Below are 22,718 nucleotides of genomic sequence, written 5' to 3'. Positions count from 1 at the left end.
TGGTAGCTGTGTTAGTCTGGATCTGTAAAAAGCAACAATGAGTCCTGTGGCACCTTGAAGACAAACAGATGTATTGGAGCATAAGCTTTCGTGGGTGAATACCCACTTCGTCAGATGCTGATGGAAGTGGATATTCACCCACAAAAGCTTATGCTCCAATACATCTGTTTGTCTTCAAGGTGCCCCAGGACTCTTTATTGCTTTTTTCTTACTTATGTCATCTTGATGAGATATTTTATATTCAGATAAAATGTGACTACTATGAAGTGTATATTGAAACCAAACAAATGTTTCATCCACCACTTACTAGAAAAAGGTTTTATTGCCTACAGTATAAAACTTATTTAAAATTCTTAAATGCAGAGATTAAAATTAACAACTCTTCCCTTGCACTAATTATGATAGTTTTCACAAGGGAAATAGCACCTTCATTCATTAACCAAGAAAATAAATTCCAGTCATAATTTAACTATTAGGAACCAGCCATTTTATACAAAAACACAATACAAATATTGACATTCCAAAAACTATACATCATATTCAATTACTAAAAAAAACTCCTAACAATTATCTGAACAAAATACAGTCTTTAGTTTCCTCATTCACTGTTTCATAATGCCAGTCTGCAAAGTCCTTTGTAATCTAGCTATGTTGGCATCCAAGGCTGCTAGCCCATTTTTAAAGTCTTCTTCATCTCGTGAAGTAAATGTTGAGAAGGAAGACATGCTCCATTCAGATTTTCCTGACATGCAGTCAAAAGTAGAGAAACTAGACTCAGACATTTCAGTGCCTTTTTTCTGAAAGTTCTCCTCCTGATGTGGCATGCAAGTGTAAAGGTATTTATCAGACTGAAGTCTATCTGATTTGTCTCTGAAATCTTCAGCAGTTCCAATTATTTCTTTTGGCCTCACTAGAAGCCTGTCTCCTTCCAGCTCAGTCGTCTTCCCTGTGGTTTCAGATGTATTTTCTATGGTCTTTCTCAAGTCATAGCCACCGCTGAGTTTATCAAAAATCTTTTTATCACCCAACATCCCAAATCCATTCTGCTTCTGAGAGTCAGAGAGCCCACAGTTATAGTCCAACTTCTTGGAAGCCATACTGACCTGGTGTTGTGCACACATTTTTCTTTCACATATTGATGGCTGTTTTTTAGAGGTACTGCTAGTCAATGGAATATAAATGGTCTCATCTAGTTTGTGTTCTTCCTCTATTAAAGTCCCAGAATCACTAATTGTTTCTGTATCTTGCTTTGACAGGGGAGGAAGAATTCTTTGAGCTGTTATTTCCTCTGCTAACAGTGTACTTTTTTTATGAGATCCTTCAGCAACAAAATTTTCATGGGCTAGAACTGGCATTTCCAATTCTCCAGTTTTATTTGAAAACTGAAGTTCTGTATTTGTCAAAATTTGATCACTATCTAATTTTTTGAGGTAACTCATTATGGAAGTACTCACAGGGAATGGGTTGGGTTTCAGCTGTTTCTCATAGTCTTCCAGAAGAGATTTTGTAAGAGCTTTTTCAGGTCTATGTCTAACATGGTCTACAGAGAGGTCAGAGAGAAGCTTGGCCATGCTGCTCTGCAAGGTTCTGTTAAGAGCAATTAATTAGGTCATCCATTATGTATAATGACTTTTCATAAGTATATCTAAATATTAAATTAAGGTTTATCAATTTAAGATTGCAAGGATTTTAAAAACCTAGTTCATATTCCACAAGACAGCACAAAAAATCAATACACATTTTAACCTACTGAAGCTCTATTGAGTGTCATTCTTCAATTCAATGAAATGTACCTCTGAAATTAATGAAAAGAACAGCAAGCAATGAGGTTCTTTCTCACCTATGTGCCCTTATGAAAAGAAGATTAAATGACTTTAAGACAAGAGAACTTTTACATTTATAAAATAACTAGAAGATATAGTATAACTGATTTTGGGCTAGATAATACTTAGTCCTGCCATAAGTGCAGGGGATTGCACTAAATGACCTCTTGAGGTCCCTTCCAGTTCTACGATTCTATGATTTTCAAAGTCTGTGTTAAGATATGGAGGTTTGGTTTTGAAAGCAATTTGGAAAAATTGCTTCCTTTAAATTGTATATGATGTTTAAGTAAATATTTAAATACAGAAATAGACAGTTACTCATTTTCAGCTTTCTATGCCAAGACAAACGAAGATTCAGCCATATATACATGTAATGAGCTATCACCATCTGGTGGTCAGCAGTTAATATAGTTACAGGAAAATATGTAAGGTATATACATACTGTAAGGAAAATACTGTACACTTATGGGGGCTGGTAAATTCTGAATTTTGGATAACTGAATAGTAAAACTTCTAGTGCACATAAGTAAAATATAAATAATCCAAACAAGTCATGTAACTAGAGAGCTCTATTATCAGAATCACACAGTCTAGGCGTACAAAAGATTGTAAAGCCCCAAACCTTGCCATCATGAATTCATAAAAAAACTCCACAGAATAACTTCACAAATATGTGATTAAGGCAGCTTCACTCAGGAGCTAAGACTCTCAAAAATGAAGGAAATCTAGTCATAAATTTCATTTTAAGTGTGTCCTTAACTGATAGAGAGATCGCTTCTTCCCACTGGAAAACCAACTGTGGACCCAAAAGGGAGAGTCTCTGCAAGGTTCTTTTCAGGATGATTTATTCCTGGTCTTTTCACAAAGAAAAGGGAGACTGCCTCCCCTTCAAGCAGGCTGCTGAACCATTTACCAAACTCTGCAGGTCCTAGAGAAGGATCACCTGGGTAGCCAGGGCTACAGACACAAACAAGGTCATTGCCTTCTCCCAGCAAGCAGCCATGCATATAGCATGTGGCATTTGACCTACCTGACATGATAGTTATTTCTAACTATTGTGTAAGTTAAAAAAGAGGAAGCCAAAACTTCTGCTTTTATGCTAAATTATTATTAGTTTTATTGTTCCATCATCCTGACACAACTCATCCCACATGTTTATCTTGTCTACCTGTTTACTTTCTGATCCCCACAGTGTAAGCTGTCTGGAGGAGAGACTGTCTCTTTGTTATCTGACTATATAGCCCTGCTCCCTGATTGGGGGTTTTAGGCTCTAGAAAGAGTAAATAAATTGCAAGACTCACAGATAGGTTATAAGATCTTTAAGTCTAGACCCTAACACAAAGTTAACACAAAGACAACGTAGGGAGAGGTTGCAGTATTATTTTAACATTGTTTCAATAATTCAAAATAAGGAAGAAATGTCAAGAAGAAAAACGGTGAGACCAATATTACCGAGTCAATTCACGCAGTCTGTTCACTTCTGCATCACGTTGACGTAATGTTATGCCCAAGATCTGATTTTCTTTTTCCGAGGCTTCCAACTTAAACTGGAAGCTCTTCACATTGGCCAGTGCCTCATCCACTTCTAAAATGCCAAGTACAATTTTATTTAGCCTTTTTTTAAATGTAAAAGCACCAACTGAAAAAATCAAATCAGTTCAAAACGCACCAATTTTTAGCTTTGTAGCTTCAATGTCATACTGCTGTTTGTTTTCAAGCAGTTCTTTATCTTTCTCCTGGATAACTTTTGCAAACTGTTTATTTTCTTCTTTCTGGTTTTCTATTATTTTAAGGAGTTCTTCATTTTTATTGTGCAGTGATTCAAGGCCCTTTAAAGATTCCTTGAGTTGACTCTGGAGTGTCTTATTCAGGGACTGTAGAGAAACTACTACAGGAAGAGAAACATAGCAAGTTTTTTAAATGTTTCATTTCTATGCCCAAAAGAAATATAATTTGCAACTATTAAAGCAAATTCTTAGAAATGAAGAGTAACAGATTACAATAATTATTAAGTTAAAGTCAGAAGTCCTGTGTGAATATAAGCATAAATCAAAACTATAGAGAAAGAATTCTCTTCCACTACCAGTAGATATTTTACATGTTTTTAAGTGGTATATTTGGAAAGATTACTATTATAGCACTAAATCTTAAGTCCAATTATCCTGTACTGGAATGACAAGATATAAAGAACATTGTAACTGATGTATTTGTAACTGATGTATTTGCACCTGCCATAAAGATAACACAACCCTATTTTCATTAAAATGAAAAATGTTGTCTCTTATCATATGACAAGCTACCTACAATAAAATATTTAAGGATTAATTTTTTCTTTAAAAAGTGACCACAAGACTTGGTATTGCTCACAATGATGTCAAAAGCCCTGATCCTGCAGTGACATAAGCATGAGTACATCCACATGGAGCCTGAGAGACTTCAATACATTTGCACACAGCTCACTACAAGACGAGGGCCTAAAACTTCGAGCCTGTGGGGATAATAGTTCCCACTATCACAGTGATAGAATGTGGGAGTACCATTTTATATATATTTAAAACATGCAATTAAATTAGTTATTTAATTCTGTACTTGACTTTGAGTACAGTACTGAACTTGCACATATAATTTTGCAAAGTGGTTTTGCCTTCCTTTCTTCCCCCCAGCTTAGTAAAATATTTTTAGATGGGTATCATGGTAATGTTACCCACTGTCACATTAATTCACAACAGATAAGCTGTAATTGTCATGTAAAGATGTGCTGTGGGTTTTTTGCCCAGTTCTCCAAAGGAAGATAAAGGAAAACAGCCTTTTTACTTCAAGGTCAGACTCTAATATCAGATGCCTTATGCATGGAGTTATATAGTTCAAAAACTCCATTATAATGTGACCTTTGCTTGCAGATACAAGGAAGTTTCCTTTATACCCGTCCCATCCTTACTATGTGAAGGCTACAGTCCCAAATCCTACACTGGAGCTGCACAGGAGGATCCCACTGTCTGCATGGTGCTCTACTGACTTGCAATATACCAGTACTTGCATTCAAAGTTGCAATCCAGGCTGGATTCCTTTTCAGCTCTCTCTCGCTCCCGGAGTTGCTGGTTCAATATTCTTAATCTTCTAAATGTGAATGATAAAGCATAAATGGAGAAAGTCTTACAGAGTAAATTCAAAAGGCTGAATATCAAAATTGGTTTATGAAAATTTACTAATTTAATTAGAACAGAACCCCCACAAAAATGTTTTTAGTTTTGGAAGTTAAAAAAAAAAAGTTTTAATCATCTTGTGATGGGTTAGATTACAGAAACCCCCTTGGGAGCTGCCACCTGATGTGCCAAGACTACTAAGCATTATCAATAGGCATCTTATTGAATATGTCCAGAACTCTGCCAGTCAATTTTGCTATCAATGTGGTTATCTTTTGATTTTTAGGGATGGCATAGAGGGTGCACAGTTTTTTTTAAAGGTGATGAAATTGGCAATATTGCTGGATTTTCTATTTTGTCAAAGACTGCATTTCCATCTTTCTTTAGCTGAATGTGCTCTTTTCAAAATCATGATAACTTCACTCCATTTTAGCTCAGAGGAAAGGGGTGTCTACTTTTACATTAAGGATGTATCCTGAAAAGAGATTATTTCTGCATTTGATAACAGGATGTCTAAAGACATGCATGGTAACTACGTGGGAGCTGAAGTTTAAAAGTTAGAGTACTCACTGGTACTTCTAGGAAAAAGTCCAGTCTTGGGAAAAGATGGCAATATGTTTCAAATGGAAAAATACACACAGAAAATAATAGTCCCTCCTAGTTCTCAACATGCTTTTCTGCATACTTTGAGAAAGTATTATCTAGATCCTTGTTATGCTGTTAAGATTAGAGATCACTTAATAAGATAAACTACTTTATAAGGCAAGCCATACACTAATGTCAAGGAACTAACAATTGTTCAACAAACATGATATTTAAAAGTTATATCCCTCCTGGATTCTCCAGAGATAGGCTAAATTACAGTCACTGTGCTTTCACATATAGACAAAAACCATGTAGCAGAACTTTTACAGTTATACTTGGCAAAACTCAGTTTTTATTTTTTTCTAATTTTGATAGTTAATATAAATTTTTATTTTAAAAAATTAAATTTATTTTTACTGGAAATTAAGGAGGATTAAGGGTGGGGTTGGGGTAGCACTGACAGTAGGGCTGCAGAGGGCTCCCTGCACAGCTGAGCAGTCCAAGACAACTGGGTGCAAGGTGCATGGGAAACTGCACTCCTGGCCCAGCAGAGCAGAGACCTCTGGCCAAGATTACCAGAAGTAGGACAAGCTGTGGTCATGAGAGGAGGTCACAATGCTGCTAAATGGCTCTGTTCCCAGCCAGGAGCCATTTAGCAGCATGGAGGCCTTCCCCTCAGCTGGGATCTTCTTCTCACAGCCCTGACCAGGGGTCTCTGCTTTGTCTCGTCAGGACTGCAGCCTTTCCTGCATCTTATACCTGCAGGGATCGGGTGGCATTGGCCCCATGGCTGTGAAGAGAACCCTCTGCAACCCCACTGTCAGACCTCTGGCACTGCCAGCTGGCGAGTAGATCCATGACAGCAGAGCTGCAGAGGACTCCATGCAAGGCTAGTGACAACTGATCCCTGGCAGGCATAAGGTGTGGAGAAGGCTTGTAGTCCTGGCTGTGAAGACCAGAGACCTCCAGCCAGGGCCACAAGGAGGAAGATGAGCCCCCGGCTGCTGGGGAGGCCACCCCACCACTGAATGGTGCCAGTCCAGGGAAGAAGCCATTCAGCAGCAGGTAGTCTCTTCCACAGCCGAGCGTTCATCCTCTTCCCATTCCTTGCAGTCCTGGCTGGAGATCTCTGCTCTACCAGGATCAGTCTTCCCTGAACCTTGCACCTGCAGGAATTGGATGTCACCTGCTCTGCAGCAGCACAAGGATCGCTGTGCAGCTCTGCTGCCATGGAGTGAGAGAGCATGGTCATGATAGCAGGACTGCAGATAGCTCTGATCTGTTACAGGGCCAATGACACCCAATCTCTGCAGGTGCAAAATGGAGTGGGGGGAGGGATGGTGGTGGTGGGACCTCCTGCACTGTTACTGATCAATTTGTGTGTGTCAATTTCAGCATGTCAGCTGAAATCAATGTTTACTGACACATTAATTAAAACTGAACGCCTACTTGTAGTTTGCTGCTCCTAGACAGATGCTCACCTTTTCCAAAGGACTTCTTACACAGTTGATATTTCCAGTTCCAATATTCCATCCCTTCTATGGGGCTCTAAGCACAATAATTTCAAAGATAACACTAAGAACATCTGTCCTATCTATATTAAAGATTGTGAAGTCTGTCACCTGCAGTCAAAATGCTTTATTTCGCGTTCTAATTGAAATGTCAACTTTTCTTTCAATTTTGAAATTGCACTGCACTTCTCAGCTGAAAATTGCAAAGCAATTTATAAACAGCAGATTAAACTTTACAATACTTCTCTAGGCTAATATTTTTATTTTATAAACAGGTGAAACTGCTGTTTCAAACAGCCCTACATTAACACACACTAGAGAACTTTTAGTGCATGCCACTAGGGTCCACAGGAGCCAGTTAGTGCATGCCATCCTGTGCGCATTAGAATTTACATCTCTCTGGGGAAGACTAATGCACTCTGTAGTTAACTGTGTGAGGGGTAAGCGATTTACCTAAAGTCACGGAGCAAGTCCATGGCACAGATAGACCATCTGACTTAATTCTGCATTTCAACAAGAGACCATCATTCATTTGGAAAACTGATGTAAGAAGCAAAATATTCCTATTCATCGGTAGCAAGAAACTTGTTCAAATATCCATGCACTAAATATGAATGCCTTAAAGATTTTTTTCAGAAGCCATATAGTATACAAAGCATAGTATAAACAAAACCCCTGCACATGAACACAGTATAGACAACAGAAAAGAAGAATGCGATTTAAGAATTATACATTGTAACTATATTACAATATGTAATTTATAACAATGAAGTTAGTTAGCATGATACATATTTTTGAAATAGGTTGCTCACTTGTTTGAATGTTTACTGACCTACGCAATTGGGCATTTTCACTTCTGAGAGGTTGTATAGCAAGTGCTATTTCAGCTTGTACATTAGTACTTCCAACTACTGCTGGCAGTAATGAAACACAGTCTTCTACTTCATGTATTAGCCTCAATATTTCAGAATCATCTATAAAGAAAAAAAATATAAGAATCATCTATAAGAAAAATACGTAACAGCCTCAGATATATACAATTAAGCAATTTATGAGATAGCTGAACATAAATTCTATTACCTCTTAAGATATGCGTGAAGCTTTTAATGTTTAAATTACCCTCTTTACTTGCACTTCTTAAATTGTTTGACTGTGAAGTATGGTCTAGATGAGTGGTTCTCAGCCAGGTGTATATATACCCTTGGGGTACACAGAGGTCTTTCAGGGGGTACATCAACTCATCTATATATTTACCTAGTTTTACCACAGGCTACATAAAAAGCACTAGGGAAGTCAGTACAAACTAAAATTTCCTATAGACAATGACTTGTTTATATTGCTCTTTATACTACACACTGAAATGTAAGTACAATATTTATATACCAATTGATTTATTTTATAATTATATGGTAAAAATGAAAAAGTCAGCAATTTTTCCATAATAGTGCAGTGACACTTTTTTGTATTTTTAGGTTCGATTTTGTAAGTGAGGAGTTTTTAAGTGAGGTGTAAATTGGGGGTATGCAAGACAAATCAGATTCCTGAAAGGGGTATAGTAAGATGGAAAGATTGAGAGCCACTGGTCTAGATCCCCGTTAAATCACAGCCACCATCCTTCCAACTGATCTCTGAAGGGAAATCTTTTAGAACCTTTCCACACCACTCCCTGATTACCTCTTATGGGAAGTGTAAGAGCAGAGCTTTCCCACAGACTGTACACAGAAAGAAAACACTACTTTACTTATTGCTATAACAATTTTAAGATCTCAGACACACATTGAAACACTCCCTTTATCTTCCTTCAAATCAAAACATACAGCTCTATTAAAAAGAAAAACTATTCCAAATTGTAATTTTGTAACATCTGAATTACAATAATTCATCACACGATGGTATATTATGGATTTCTAAGAATGTCCATCCATGTGTCATAGCACAGCATCTGTGTGATACATAGTCTACTGTGCTGATAAAACATTTTTACCTTGGTCTGCCAGTGCCTTGAGCTCTCCCAAAAGATATTTTATAGTTTTAACTTTTTGGGCTGTTTTTTCTGGGCTTGCTTTTTTAGACTTTAAAACTTTTTTGTCAAAACTTGTCTGACAGCTTGTCTCCCTCACTGGTGCTATGTCCACTGCATTCAAGTCCTCTTCTTCACTGGTAGTACCCTCACTATGTTCCTCAGCGGTTTCCTCTTCTTTGGTATCTGAGACCTTGGACTGTGCTGGATCAAATTTCTGGTACTTCTGACCAGCCCAGTCACTCTCTGATTCATGTGGTTCTAAGAGAGCCAGATGAGCTTGTATACATCTTATCAAGTCTGCCTCCTTTACCCGTTGCTCATGATTTCCTTGGTTTGAAGTCATCTCTCTGCCATAAGATGCTGGAAGAAATGTAGATACTGTGGAATTATTTGGCACATTTAGTGGTACACAGGGTGTCATCTGAGGATCAGTGGTGACAGACTTCGCTTGTGAAGAAACACAAGCAGCAGCAGAAACTCCTGGGAAAAACACAGCTTCTCCTGCTTGTGGTGCACACTGGTTGTAACTGTCAGCAGGAACACCCTACACAGAGAATATACATATTAAACAAATTATTATTTGTATTTTCATGGCGCCTAAATGTAGCAGTGAGGTTTCTTTCAACATTTAGAAGCCAATCTTATTTAATGTGGTGTTGCTCACTGTTTGTCATTTAAAAACCAGTTAAAATAGTACTCAAATTCATTCAGGCTGCAGTGTATGACCTTTCACTGTGCTCAGGAGTAGTTAAAAGGCAAATATAGTTAGGATTACCAAAAAGACTAGTTGGTCTTATCTTAAATGTTATCTGTAATTCAGCAATAGAGCGAAATTGATATTTTCATCTTTCTATATTGGGGAAGGACAAAAGGGTTCTGTTTTCTTGGGGTGAGAATTCATTTTCACTGTGCTTGTAAGAATCTTCATGATATATTTTCTTATTTTCCCTATCTTTATAACTAGAATTCATTGCTGGTACCCACAGACACAAAGGAAAATAAATACATTGTGTACAAGTCAATATTTTTCTGTATTTTGGCATTTTGACTAACCTCAGCAATGTAATCTATAAATATATGTGCTGAATGCTACAAACATAAAAACGCAGTCAGCACATTTCTAACAATTATTTAATTTTACGTAGTGGTTTTTTAGATCTGCGAAGCACAGACTTCCCCAAGTCCAAAATTTCTAGCAAATGAGATGATATTCCATAGAGTGCCGATTGAAGATCATGCTAGCTATGGAACACTGGTGGCATCTGCAATCTGACTACAGGGTCAATGTAAACCCTCCTCCCACACTTCCCAAAACTGCAGAAGGGGGTTTACTTTGGTTTTTTTTTTTTTAATGTTGTACCCTGAAATAGATAAGGATATTAAAATGCAAAGCTTTAACACACAAACCACATTTGAGAACAATGGGTTTTACACTACTTTCCACTGATCAAGTTAGCACTTCTAGTGACTGAAGTTTTTATTAGGTTAAAATATTCAAGGTTAGGTTAATGACACAATCAATCACCAGCACAGCGAGATTGGGACGTTACACTGATCAGGAACTATCAATCCTCCTCAAAAAGGGGCTGGGAAATGGATACTTCCCAGAATTCGACATAGAAAAACAATGAGCATAGCAAACAGAAGTGAACAGCCCCCCCCATTGGCATGCCGATTACCTCATTTTTGGAGTCTACTGCAGGCACAATACAAGTAGCAATGCTTGCTAACAATATATTTGTGAATCACCTTTAAAATAACATATTTTATTAAAAGCACCACCGTATCTATTATTTCATCCAGATTTTATGAGACATAAAATGCACCGAGTTTCTTTTTCTTCGGGAAAATTTCTTATTAAGTCCAAGGAAGTGTATAGACTTCAGAAGTAATGAAAGCCAAAGAATAAAACAAGGATGACAACACTAACTTCAATGTTTATTTATAATTTAAAATCAAGTGTACTTACAGACTGAATGAGTAAAGGATTAGCTGAATGCTGGGGGGACAGAGTTGGTGTGGAGGTAGGTAAACGATAATTAAATGCTGTAACACTTTGATATCCTGAAACAAACAGACAAAAACCGAACATTGTTAAATTTAAGATTTTTTTCTTGCCAAAAAACTAAAAACAAACCTCAAAATAGTGTCTAACTATTTGATGACATTCACACTAACCAGGATCTGAAACAGGGTAAGCAGGTACAGTGGGAATTCCGTTACAGCTGGGTGGAACTTGGCCAGTTATCAGAGACATTTGGGTTTGCACATGCTCACACAGTTTCTGATGCATCACAGGAGAGTGTTGATTAAAAGGCACATGAATTGGTTGAACAGGCTGATTTTGTACTGCGCTGGAAAGTTCTCCCTCTTTGTCAACAGCAAGTGTATTATAAGAGGCTGGTTTCCTATTTGATACGGGCACTGTGGAAAATAAAGTTGAAGTTTGTGTTTGTGTAGTGCAAAAAGAAAACTAATGTTTACATGAAGATTCTTGACATCAAGAATCAAGAGCTATGAACCCATTTTGATTAATTTGATTAAAATTGACAGACTCAATCAAGCCATAGTAAATTTATTTTATTAAACCAAAGTTTAAAACCAAAATAAGTTGCACAATATTATAACCATATTAATTAATTCTACAGATGAAGTGACAATGAACAAGTATTTATTGAGGAAATAAAACAGTTATGGATGAAAACATTGTTTAAGTAAAGGCCAAAGCAAGGACAAGTGCTTACCAATTTCTTTATGAATATGGGCAGCAAGAACATTTTTCTTCAATCCTTTCTTTTTTGAACTATTTCCTTTGGTTAGTATAGGCCTGGCAGTAGCCTTAACAGAAGTTACTTTTCCTGGTTTTCGATTTACTGTCTCCATTCCTAAAGTTATTTGAAACAAAAGCCATTCAAGAAAATAAATAAGAGACCTACAGAAACTAAAACGTAATTTAAAATTTCAATAAGGTACAACCTGTGGCCTCATTTTGCAAAATATCCTGCAGTAATGCTGCACAGCGATCAAGCCCGTTATGTATAGTTACAACCTGCAGAAAGAATGTTGCAGTCAGAATACAGGCATTGATTTATTGTAAAACAAAACCGGTAAGGACAATGAAATAAAGTTAAGAAGTTCCTATTTAGAAACCGTTGTTACAGGTTTGAGTCACAGTTATTTCTGCACTGGATTTGAGTAACATATTTACATGCCATCAATGAAAACTTTTACACATTTCCCATTTACTGGTTTGTTATATTTATAATTGAGAGATTGTACTGTGTTTCTATCAAATGAACTTTGTGTTTCAGTAATTTTAGTTAATTTCTGATTTGCATGTATAAGAGAGCCAATTCATCTCAAATTACCTGATCCTCAGAGTCAGTGGAATAGAGAGAGTAGCCAGAGTCCACACCAGAATGGCATGCTTTTCTTAAGCCAATCCTGAAAAAGACATTCCGTGTTTACTTCCTCTTATATACATATACTTGTTTGATATCTAAAACAACAAAAAAAACCATACACAATGTGCTTGCTGCACTTTACAATAGAGCCAAATGCTGTAATGACATAAGCAACTAACTGCTGCAGACATCACCAGCCTGTTAGGGCAGGACTGGCGCTTACTCAGAAAGCTTACATGTAACAAGTCCCCATATTCATTCAGTAATCTAGGGGGAAATTTTAATTAATATTGCATAAATTCAAAATGGAAGTCTAAGGCATGTTGCTTGCTAAAAGGGTTAATTTTTCCTCTAGTCATTGTACAGGGCAAACTCACACTAACGTCAATGAAAGTTTTGCCTGTCCAAGGACAGCAGGATCTGCCACTTGCAGCATCTTTCAGTTGGGACTTAATATTTAATAAATGCAAAGAGTTGTTGACAAGCTGCTGGCTTTTGATTTGTATGGCTGTTTTGACTGCTAACCGGTATACCACTAGACAGTATTAATGATTAAATTCTTACTGTTTTTTTCCACTTGATAACTTAGCTGCTCCTGTTAGCCTTCCAGAAGACAGTACCTGTTGAATTATTACACAAATATACACCAATAAATATTATTTTAATTTCAATTAATTATTTTAACGATATAATAGAAGTATACTAAATACCATTGGATTGCTCAATCTGAGACAATAAATAAAGTTTAGAAAGGCTAATTTACATTTTTTTTTAAAGGAATGAGGGGGAATGCAGCAAGGAGCACTGAGCCTCAATCCTGCAATTTACACAACGCACAGGTAGACTTCTGAATACATGGAGCTCCACAGACTTCATGACACTGTGCAGCAGCAGCAGTCCACCAACATATAAACTACAGCGTCGGTGTTTACGTGTAGACACATATCAGTTTGTTTTGTGGACAGAAGTTATTTCAGTACAGCCCTTCCACTTTCCTCTAGCACAACTGTCACTGTCTATATCGTGCAGCCTTACCATCTTCTTTTGATATCATGTCAAATGTCACAAGTTTAGCTAAATCAGGCCAAGTTCATTCCTTAATGGGAGATGTCAATGAAAAACCCAGAGTGGTACAGAAAGCAGTGCTGGTAATTCCCCAAAACATTTCTCTGCAAGTCAGTGCTGAACCAATACCTTAGATTGGTGCTAGTGGATATTGTAAAATTGAGGGCCTGATGACTTGCATTTATTAAATATCCCATACACTTTTCATAAGAGTTCAAACCCAGAACAGTAATAGGCTTAAGGTGTGATATAACATGATTGTGAAGAGCTTTATGATATATTGCAAAGGAGAAAATATTCCCTGCTTTCCAACTGAATGCACAGCACTAGCACTAGCTGAATGCACAGCACTAGTTTTTACTAATAAGCTGCTGCCATAGTGCAAATATTTGCAGCTGAAAAATTTAACTGTAGAAGAATACTTCAAGCAAAGGGCCTAATGGTGTGTGTGTGTGTGTGTTACTCGTGTAAGTAATCTCACTGACCTCAATGAGGGTACTCGCATAAAGATTGCAGGATCAGGCCCACAACAAATATGGATTATGCACAAAAGGGCTGAAGCCCATCCTAAAATTTACACTACCCTTGATCGTCACAGATCTGCCTTACCTCCCAATCATATCTCAAGTTTCATATTGCAATGTGATGTCATGATGTGTCTTCATGTCAGGATACAAAAATTCAACATCACTGGGCAAATTAGTGATGTGAACATGGGAATGTTGTTCACACAATTTTGCCCCCTCAAGACTGACACAAATAGCCAGACAGCAACCCAAGGCTCTCAAACTTGGGAGAATCTAAATGATTGAGAGCCCAAGTAAGTTAGAAGGAGACTTCAGGTGTCCTGTTGTAACACTTTGCAAAACCCCACATCACAAGGCAGGGAAATGTACTTTGGGAATCAACCCCCAACAAGAGGTGAAGCTAAGCTGAATCCAACAGGTAATAGGGTAGGTGGAGGGGGAAGTGACATCAGCCCCACCAATCAGGGGAGCCCCAAAGAGTCACCTAAACCCTATTCCTGGAGAGGCTCAGTTACGCATGCACTCCTGAGGGGGGAGTCCTGCATCTCTCATCTAGGCTCCCAGTAATATCCCCCTTTAGTAGCCCCTAGAGAAGAGTTCCCTGACTTATGAATCCAGTCACCTGCAACCCCTCCAGAAGAGAGCCCTCAAATTGTGAAATGTCACCTCCCAACCCTCAGTAGTGTCCCCAGTCACCTGATAACTTCTCCAGTGTCTCCCAGAGGACAGCTCCCCCAACCCATAATCGCAGTCTCCTCCCCAACCCTGCCACCCTGAGTGTCTCCCAGAGGAGAGCCTCCCTGACCTATTAGCCCAGTCACCTTCCAACCCATCCCCTGCCACATCCCTAGTGTCCCCCCGAGTGCCTGCCGTGACTTGTGGCGCCAGACACCTGCCAACTCTCCCCACAAATCCCAAGCGTCCCTCAGAGGAACGCCCTCGACTGGTGAGCCCAGTCACCTCCCAACCCCTCCCCCACATCTCTAGTGACCCCCAAAGGAGAGTCCCCCTGTGACTTGTGAAGCCAGTTACCTCCTAATCCCCGCAGCAAAGAGCCCCCATGAGCTGAGTCACCTCCATGAGTGTCCCCCAGAGAGCCCCCTCAACCCATGGGCCTACTCACCTCCCAAACCCCCCACAGCCACAGGGACCACCCAGAGGAGAGCCCCTCAACCTGTGAGCCCATTCACCTCCCAACCCCCCACCCCTACTGACTCCCAGGAGAGCCCGAGCACCTACCCCTTGACCCGGGAGCCCAGTCACCTTCCAACCCCCCACCCCTAGTAGCCCCCAGAGGAGAGCCCCCACCCCCTGACCCGGGAGCCCAGCCAGTTCCCTCCAAGCCCCTAGGAGCCCTCCCCGAAAACGAGACGCCCTCCACTCCCTGCCCCAGACGCCCAGTGCTCCCAACCCGTAGAGAAAGACCCCTAAACCGCCGCTCAAGGCGCCCAGCCCCCCCACCTCGGGATCCCAGAGCGAGAACATACCACGCCCAGCCCCGCACCTCCAGGGTAGACTCAACCCCATCCCCCAGCGCTCGGCCCCCCAACGACCCCCACGGCTGGTACCTTGTGATGCCGCAAAGCTCCCGACCTCGACATTGCTCCGTCCGCCCCGGCCTGGGGGAGGAGCTACCACGCATCCCTCGGCGCCGAAACGCGCAGCCAATCCGAGCCCGACTCGGCTGACAGGGCCAACGGCTGCCACGGCAGGGGAGGAGCCGTCATCCTCTCAGCCCCGCCTCTTCCGGCTCCCTCCCTCCATGCGAGGCGCCGGCGGCAGCCAGAGCGGGCCGCGGAGTGGGGCGGAGTCAGGAAACTGAGGCCGGGATTGGTGGAGGTCACGGCCCAGCGAACCAGTAGTGGAACAGAAGCGGGACTAATCGACCAAGTCAGTCAGTAGCTCGCGCTCTCGCTCAGTCAGCGGGAGTGTCTCCTGCGCTGTCAGAGCTTGTGCAGGGCAGGGAGTCGGTCCGCTCCGCACGGCTCCTCAGTCAGCGCTGTATCAGCACGTAATGCCAAACCACTCCGGGGCCCCTCAGCCCACCCCCCCCGGATCCCCATCGCCTGGCTCCTTGTTCAGCGGTTACCCCACAACGCTCTAACTGCCCTCCGGGAATCTCCCACCTCTGTGCAGCTTTCACGCCTACTTAACTGCAGGACGAGCAGCGGGTTATTCCTGTCACAGCCAAGTGACAACAGGGACGTTTCAGAGTCTGTGTTAGCAGAAAGTGCAGGAGTACTTGTGGAACCTCAGAGACTAACAAATTTATTTGGGCATAAGCTTCCACTAGGCTAAAACCCACTTCATCAGATGCATGCAGTGGAAAATACAGTGTGAAGATGTATATACATGGAGAACATGAAAAAAATGGGTGTTGCCATACCAACTCTAACAAGACTAATCAATTAAGGTGGGCCATTATCAGCAGAAGAAAAAAAACTTGTGTAGTGATAATCAGAATGGCCTATTTCAAACAGTTGAAAAGAAGGTGTGAATAATAGTAGGGGAAAATTAGCCTGGGGAAATAGTTTTTACTCAGTCTAATGAGCACATTCTTAATCTTTCCCTGTTTGCTGTATAGGATGTTGATCAGGTGATTCTGCAGTTTCTCTGAGAGTGTGTAGCACAATCTCTCAGCAAAGTCTGTGTGGTATGTAGATTGTAATGGGTTTTTTACCGTCAGTCCTTTTGGTATGATGTCCATCTGTTTGCATTTGGAAAATAAGATGATGTTTGTATCTGTAGGAGTTTTTTCATGAAGTTGATGGATTTCCACTTCATATGGCCAAATTCAGTGCCTTGCATGGTGACAAGTTTCAGAGTGGTAGCCGTGTTAGTTTGTATTAGCAAAAAGAATGAGGAGTAGTCATAGATGAGAGTAACTTAAAGGATTTACCCGTATGCCGGAGTCCTGAGCGGGCATGGCCTCAACAGAAAGAGGCGGGGCCTTTCAAGATTTAGAGGCTCTGGGGTTCTGGCTGTGGCTGGGAGCCCCAGGGCCTTTAAATCACCCTAGAGCTACCAGCTGCAGAGGGGCAAATTAAAAGGTCTCGGACTCTGGCGGCCGCAGAGCTCTGGGCTCTTTAAATCACCACGGGAGCCCTGTCGCTGCTATCCCAGGGCAGCAGGGCTTGGGCTTGGGCTGGGTCTGGGGTAATGGTGGCAGGGTTCCTGCAGTGATTTAAATGGCCCAGGGCTCCAGCTGCTGTGGGGAGCTCCGGTCCCTTTAAATTGCCTCCAGAGCCTTGCCACCACTGGAGTAGAGGGGGCAGGGCTGTGGCAGCGATTTAAAGGGCCAGAGGCCCTGGCTGCTGAGGCAAGCCCTGGTCCCTTTAAAGCGCCGCCGGAGCTCCGGAAGCAGGGCTTGGGTGGTGCTTTAAAGGGCCCAGGGCTCCCCACAGGGGCCAGAGCTCCGGGACCGTTAAATCCCCACCAGAGAAACCAGTCCAGTCTGGCACGGCATACTGGCTCTTGGCAGTATGGCATACCAGACCATACCAGCTTATTTTCACCTCTGGTAGTACTCATAGATCGCTGCTCTGGGCCAATGGGAGCTGCTTGAAGCGGTGGCCAGTCAGTCCCTTGGCTGGCGCCGCTTCCAGCAGCTCCCATTGGCCCAGAGCAGTGATCTGTGGCCAGTGGGAGCCGCGATCAGTCGGACCTGAGGAAGGGGCAGGTAAACACACCAGCCTAACCCACCAGGGGCTTTCACTACACAAGAGGCGACCCCTGTTTGAGAAACCCTGTTAGAGACTAACAAATTTATTTGCACGTAAGCTTTCGTCGTTACTTTCTCTTGAACAGGCTCCCCTGCTGAACTGATACTTTTTGCATTCATAACAAAGTGCAACCAATGTTGGGGGGGAAAAGTCATTCAAGATTTGTGTCTAATTGTTAGAACATAAGAACGGCCATAATGCGACCATCTAACCCTGCATCCTGTGTTCCATCAGTGGCCAGTGTCAGGTGCCCCCAAGGGAATGAAAAGAATAGGTAATCAAGTGATCCATTCCCTGTCACGAATTCCCAGCTTCAGGCAAACAGCAGTTCTTTTACCTTGTGGTGCAGGGGACACATCAGAGCATGATGCACTATCAGTGTTTCTCAGCTGGTGGATTGCAACCTATTGGGGGATGTCACAAAAGACAATCAAACAGACATGAGCTATTGCAAATTTTTAGGGCTATCAAATGATTAAAAATAAACCATGAGATTAAAAAAATAATCAATTGCAGTTTTAATCGCATTGTTAAACAATAAAATATTTTAAATTTATTATAAATATTTTGGATGTTTTTTCTACATTTTCAAATATATTGATTTCAATTACGACACAGAATACAAAGTGTAGAGTTCTCACTTTATATTATTATTTTTCATTACAAATGCTTGTACTGTAAAAAAGTGCAATCTACTTGTCAAAGTATGGAGGGGCCTATGAATGTTTAGCATATCTGGCACATAAATACCTTGTAACGCTGGCTATAACAGTGCCGTGCACACATCTTTTCTCATTTTCAGGTGACGTAAATAAGAAGTGGGCAGCATTGTCTCCTGAAAATGTAAACAAACTTGTTTGTCCTAGCGATTGGCTGAACAAGAAGTAGGCTTGAGTGGACTTGTAGGCTCTAAAGTTTTACAGTGTTTTGGTTTTGAGTTCAGATATGTAAAAAAATAATTCTACATTTGTAAATTGCACTTTCACGATAGAGCTAGCACTACAGTACTTGTATGATGTGAAATGAAAAATACTATTTCTTATGTTATCTTCTTTACAGTGCAAATATTTGTAATACAAATAATAATATAAAGTGATCACTGTACAATTTGCATTCTGCATTGTAATTGAAATCAATATATTTGAAAATGTAGAAAAACATCCAAAATATTTATAATAAATTTAAATTGGTATTAAAACTGTGATTCATCACGGTTAATTTCGTTAATCAAGTTAATTTGTTTTGAGTTAATCATTTGAATTAACTGCAGTTAATTGACAGCCTTATAAATTTTATTACAATCTAAAGCAAAAATCTCACTTCCCCATTGGTCACATACCTTACACTTCAAAGTCAAGTGTGCTCTGTTAACCTACACAGACACACACAAACAAATAAATTACATAGGGTTACCATTGTTATCCTTGATACTTTTTTATTCTTACTTTTATAGTAAATGTAAGGTAGAGAGTTGTGAAATGTTATTTACTTTGAATAAAGGGTTGCCAATCTGAAAGGGTTGAGAAACACAGAACTATATTATTAGTATCTATTGAGATGCAGGATGTTACCCAATGTGTTTGCATTTTCATGAGAGATGGAAGGACTATGCAATAACTGATAAATAACTGATGACCTCAGATTTTATTGCCACTGAATAGATGATTTACTTAGGCAGTAGCATAAACTGAAGGACACAGGCTCCTTATGTAGACAACAAGTGCCACCTAGTGGAATAGAGGTTCAGTGAAATTGCAACGAAAATTTTTTACCAAAATTGAAAGATCAGTCGATACATTTAAAACAGTAGCGAGGAATGGAAAAGGGAAGAGAGGGACATTGCCCTAGTAGGAGATCCTAGATGCATGTAAGGGAGAATCCTTTTAAGGAATGGCATTGATGGCCTTGTAAGTTAGGCCTGGCACAGATGGTTTTACAATTGATATATTGCCCCGGTCAGGAAAATGAAATTATAGTAAGACAAATACATATTCGTGCCATTTCTGTTGTCCATTCAAAACTGTTAATGGGACAGTGTAACAGTTGCTTCTACCAGACAAAAGAGCTGTGCATGTCTGGGACTGTGAAACAAATTCTCTCAGGAACTAAGGACCGTCACAAACCTCACCACCTTCTTCTCCAAGTGAAAGATGCATTTATTTGATCTTGATTTTTCTAATATAAATGCATAGTAACATGTATATTTTAAAAAATACTCTAAAACTCTATCAAAACATGACATTTCACTGCATACGCTTCTTACCACGGGGAGAAGATGAGAGAACAAGCAACACGTGAAAGATGTGTAGTCACATTGCTTAATTCACTACTGGAAGGCACTTGGCTACTATGGTGATAAACATGGTATATAGAAAGTGAGCTTCACAGTAGCATCAGGACTTCAGGATACTTACGGAACCAGCTGACGCAATCTCAGAACCATTAGCAATTATCTTTAAGAACTCATGGAGGATGGGTGAGGTCTCAGAGGAGTGGAGAAGAGGAAACATAATATCTCTCTTAAAAAGGCAGAACAAAGTGGATCTGGGAAATTATAGACCAGTCAGTCTCACTTCTATATCAGAAAAGACACTAGAACAAGTTATTAAACAATCAATTTTTAAGCACAGAGAGGATAATAGAGTTATAAATATAAAGAATAGTCAGCATAGATTTGTCAAGAAGAAATCATGCCAAACCAACCAAATTTCCTTCCTGTACAGAGTTACTGGCCTAGTGGATGTGGGGGAAGCAGGAGATGTGATATGCCTTGATTTTACTAAGGCTTTTGGCACAGCCCCATGCAACAGTCTCATAAGCAAACTGGGGAAATGCAGTCTACATGAAATTACTGTAAATTGAGTGCACAACTGACTGAAAGATCTTACTCAAAGAGTAGTTATCAATGGTTTACTGTCAAACTGGGAGGGTGTATTTAGTAAGATCCCCCAGTGGTCAGTCCAACCTCCAATACTATTCAGTATTTTAATTAATAACTTGTATAATGGAGTGGAGAGTATGCTTATAAAATTTGCAGATGACACCAAGCTGAGAGCCGTTGCAAGCACTGGAGGACAGAATTTGAATTCAAAATGACCTTGACAAATTGGAGAATTGCTTTGAAATCAACAAGATGCAATTCATTAAAGATAAGTACAAAGTACTTCACATAGGAAGGAAAAATCAAGTGCACAGTTACAAAATGGGGAATAATCTGAAAAGGATTTGGGGATTATAGCGGATCACAAATAGAATGTGAGAGAGAGACAATGTGGGTGAGGTAATATATTGTGTTGGACCAACTTCTGTTGGTGAGAAAGACAAGCTGTCAAGCTTACACAGAGCTCTTCAGGTCTGGGAAATGTACTCAGAGTGTCACAGAAAAATACAAGGTGGAACAGATTGATTACCTTAAATACTTAAGATATATTTCAAGGGATCATTCAAAGGCCCGTTAACACCTTGCCAGTCATAGGCGGTAAAGGGAGAAAAAGCTGGGTCAAAGAACAAGATGAGAAGGTGCACAGAAGATGATGGGCAATTGTCAAACTACTGTCAAGTACCTTATGGTGCAAGTATTTTCTCTGAGATGCTTTAAGTCACCAAACTACTACTCGAGGTGAGGTTGAGCTTCCACCAAACTGATAATTGATGGCCATGAATGCAGAGGCTTGAATAATTAAGAAATAACTAATCTAAATGATTTACAAACAAACAACAGCCTCCTCCTCCCACCCTTCCTTTAGAATGATTTTCAGAGATGTATTCTACAATGCATATTAGCAGAAGAGACACATGCAAATAGATTTCTTTTTAAAATTGAAAGTGAGTGAGGAGAATAGAAAGAGGTGATGTGATTAGAGGTTACAATATTGCCAACCACAAGTGATCAAAAATCATGAAACAGACCCCTAAAATCATGAGATTTTATAAATAATAAAGTAATATATCATTACCTCCCATGTTCATAACTGATAAATGTTTGCTTAGATTTGGTCCAGTCTTTTCTGGATGTTCTAACTCATCTCCAGAAAGAAGATCAAGTCAAACTTTGCCCTTGATGAGCCTCAACTGTGATTTCTTGTTACCCAAAGTTGGCAGAAACTGAGTACTATGAAGCCAGTATAATCACTCCTGGGGGAGGGGGAGCGCCCCTCTCTTACTCAACAGTGTCCTCTATGACTAAATAAGGGATAATATTGAAAGACTTATAAGAAGGCCAAGTCCAGTCCTCTTTGGCCAGAAGGATTTAGGCTGTAGCATGAGACCTTAAAGATGGGTGGTACTAAAATAAAAATATATGTATATTTCCAGTTTAAATTAAAATACTTTATATTGAATATCCTAGCCAAGATAGTATGTGGGTAGCTGACCATTCTTTAGTGATAAAATTAATAGAAATAGAACACTCAAGCAGTCAAGCCAACTTTAAAAAGACCATTAAATAAGCTGCACTTCAGTATCTAAGCTGCTTTCTGAATATACAATAGTTTTGTTCTATAAGTCAGTTTGGATACAGAAGGTCAATAATAGTTTAGGCCCTGCTCCTGCTCCAATGGCAAAACTTCAACTAACTTGAGGAGCAGAATCAGATACATAGAAACAGATTCTGTGGTCATTTTGCACAAAAGGGCTAGGACAGCAGAAGCCTTCCTCACAACATTACTGTCCCTCCTATATGGGGAGCTCAAGGATTGGTCTCTTTAGTCCGTTGAGAGCACACAATACCCTAAAGATGATGAGTAGTTATGGTGAAGAGGCAGAGCTTGTCACTGTCCTCCACTGTGACCCCACTCCATGGAGCGGAGCCAATCTCACTGGATGGAGTAAGCTGAATCCACAAAGGGTGTAATAGTGGGTGTGTTTCTGGGGAGGGCAGGAAAGCCAGAATGTTGCCTGGTGGTTGCCCTGTGGT

General features: G+C 40.2%; 1 protein-coding gene across 1 annotated transcript; it reads right to left on the bottom strand.

The window, feature by feature from the left end:
• Positions 1-290: 290 nt before the first annotated feature.
• Positions 291-15,749, bottom strand: CCDC14 (coiled-coil domain containing 14). The gene is made up of 13 exons (XM_030580371.1): positions 15,650-15,749; positions 13,054-13,109; positions 12,454-12,529; positions 12,062-12,134; positions 11,830-11,970; positions 11,264-11,509; positions 11,055-11,149; positions 9,047-9,629; positions 7,895-8,036; positions 4,861-4,940; positions 3,493-3,711; positions 3,276-3,408; positions 291-1,587 (listed from the first exon to the last, which is right to left on the bottom strand). Exons 1-13 carry the CDS (start codon positions 15,680-15,682, stop codon positions 603-605), a joined length of 2,862 nt encoding a protein of 953 aa, XP_030436231.1. The 5' UTR covers positions 15,683-15,749; the 3' UTR covers positions 291-602.
• Positions 15,750-22,718: the final 6,969 nt, after the last annotated feature.

This window comes from Gopherus evgoodei, chromosome 11 (assembly GCF_007399415.2).
Source record: "Gopherus evgoodei ecotype Sinaloan lineage chromosome 11, rGopEvg1_v1.p, whole genome shotgun sequence".
Taxonomy (NCBI): domain Eukaryota; kingdom Metazoa; phylum Chordata; order Testudines; family Testudinidae; genus Gopherus; species Gopherus evgoodei.
This window is presented reverse-complemented; position numbering and strand designations above follow the sequence as displayed.

What these genes read in the sequence shown, in the direction of transcription:
- CCDC14 (XM_030580371.1), bottom strand. Translation starts at nt 15,682, where the DNA reads ATGTCGAGGTCGGGAGCTTTGCGGCATCACAAG. An exon ending in GAAAATGCCCAATTGCGTAG is followed by an intron (nt 4,941 to 7,894) that starts GTCAGTAAACAT and finishes ATTCACATTTAG; the next exon opens with AAGATTAAGAATATTGAACC. An exon ending in AGCTACAAAGCTAAAAATTG is followed by an intron (nt 3,409 to 3,492) that starts GTGCGTTTTGAA and finishes TTGGCATTTTAG; the next exon opens with AAGTGGATGAGGCACTGGCC.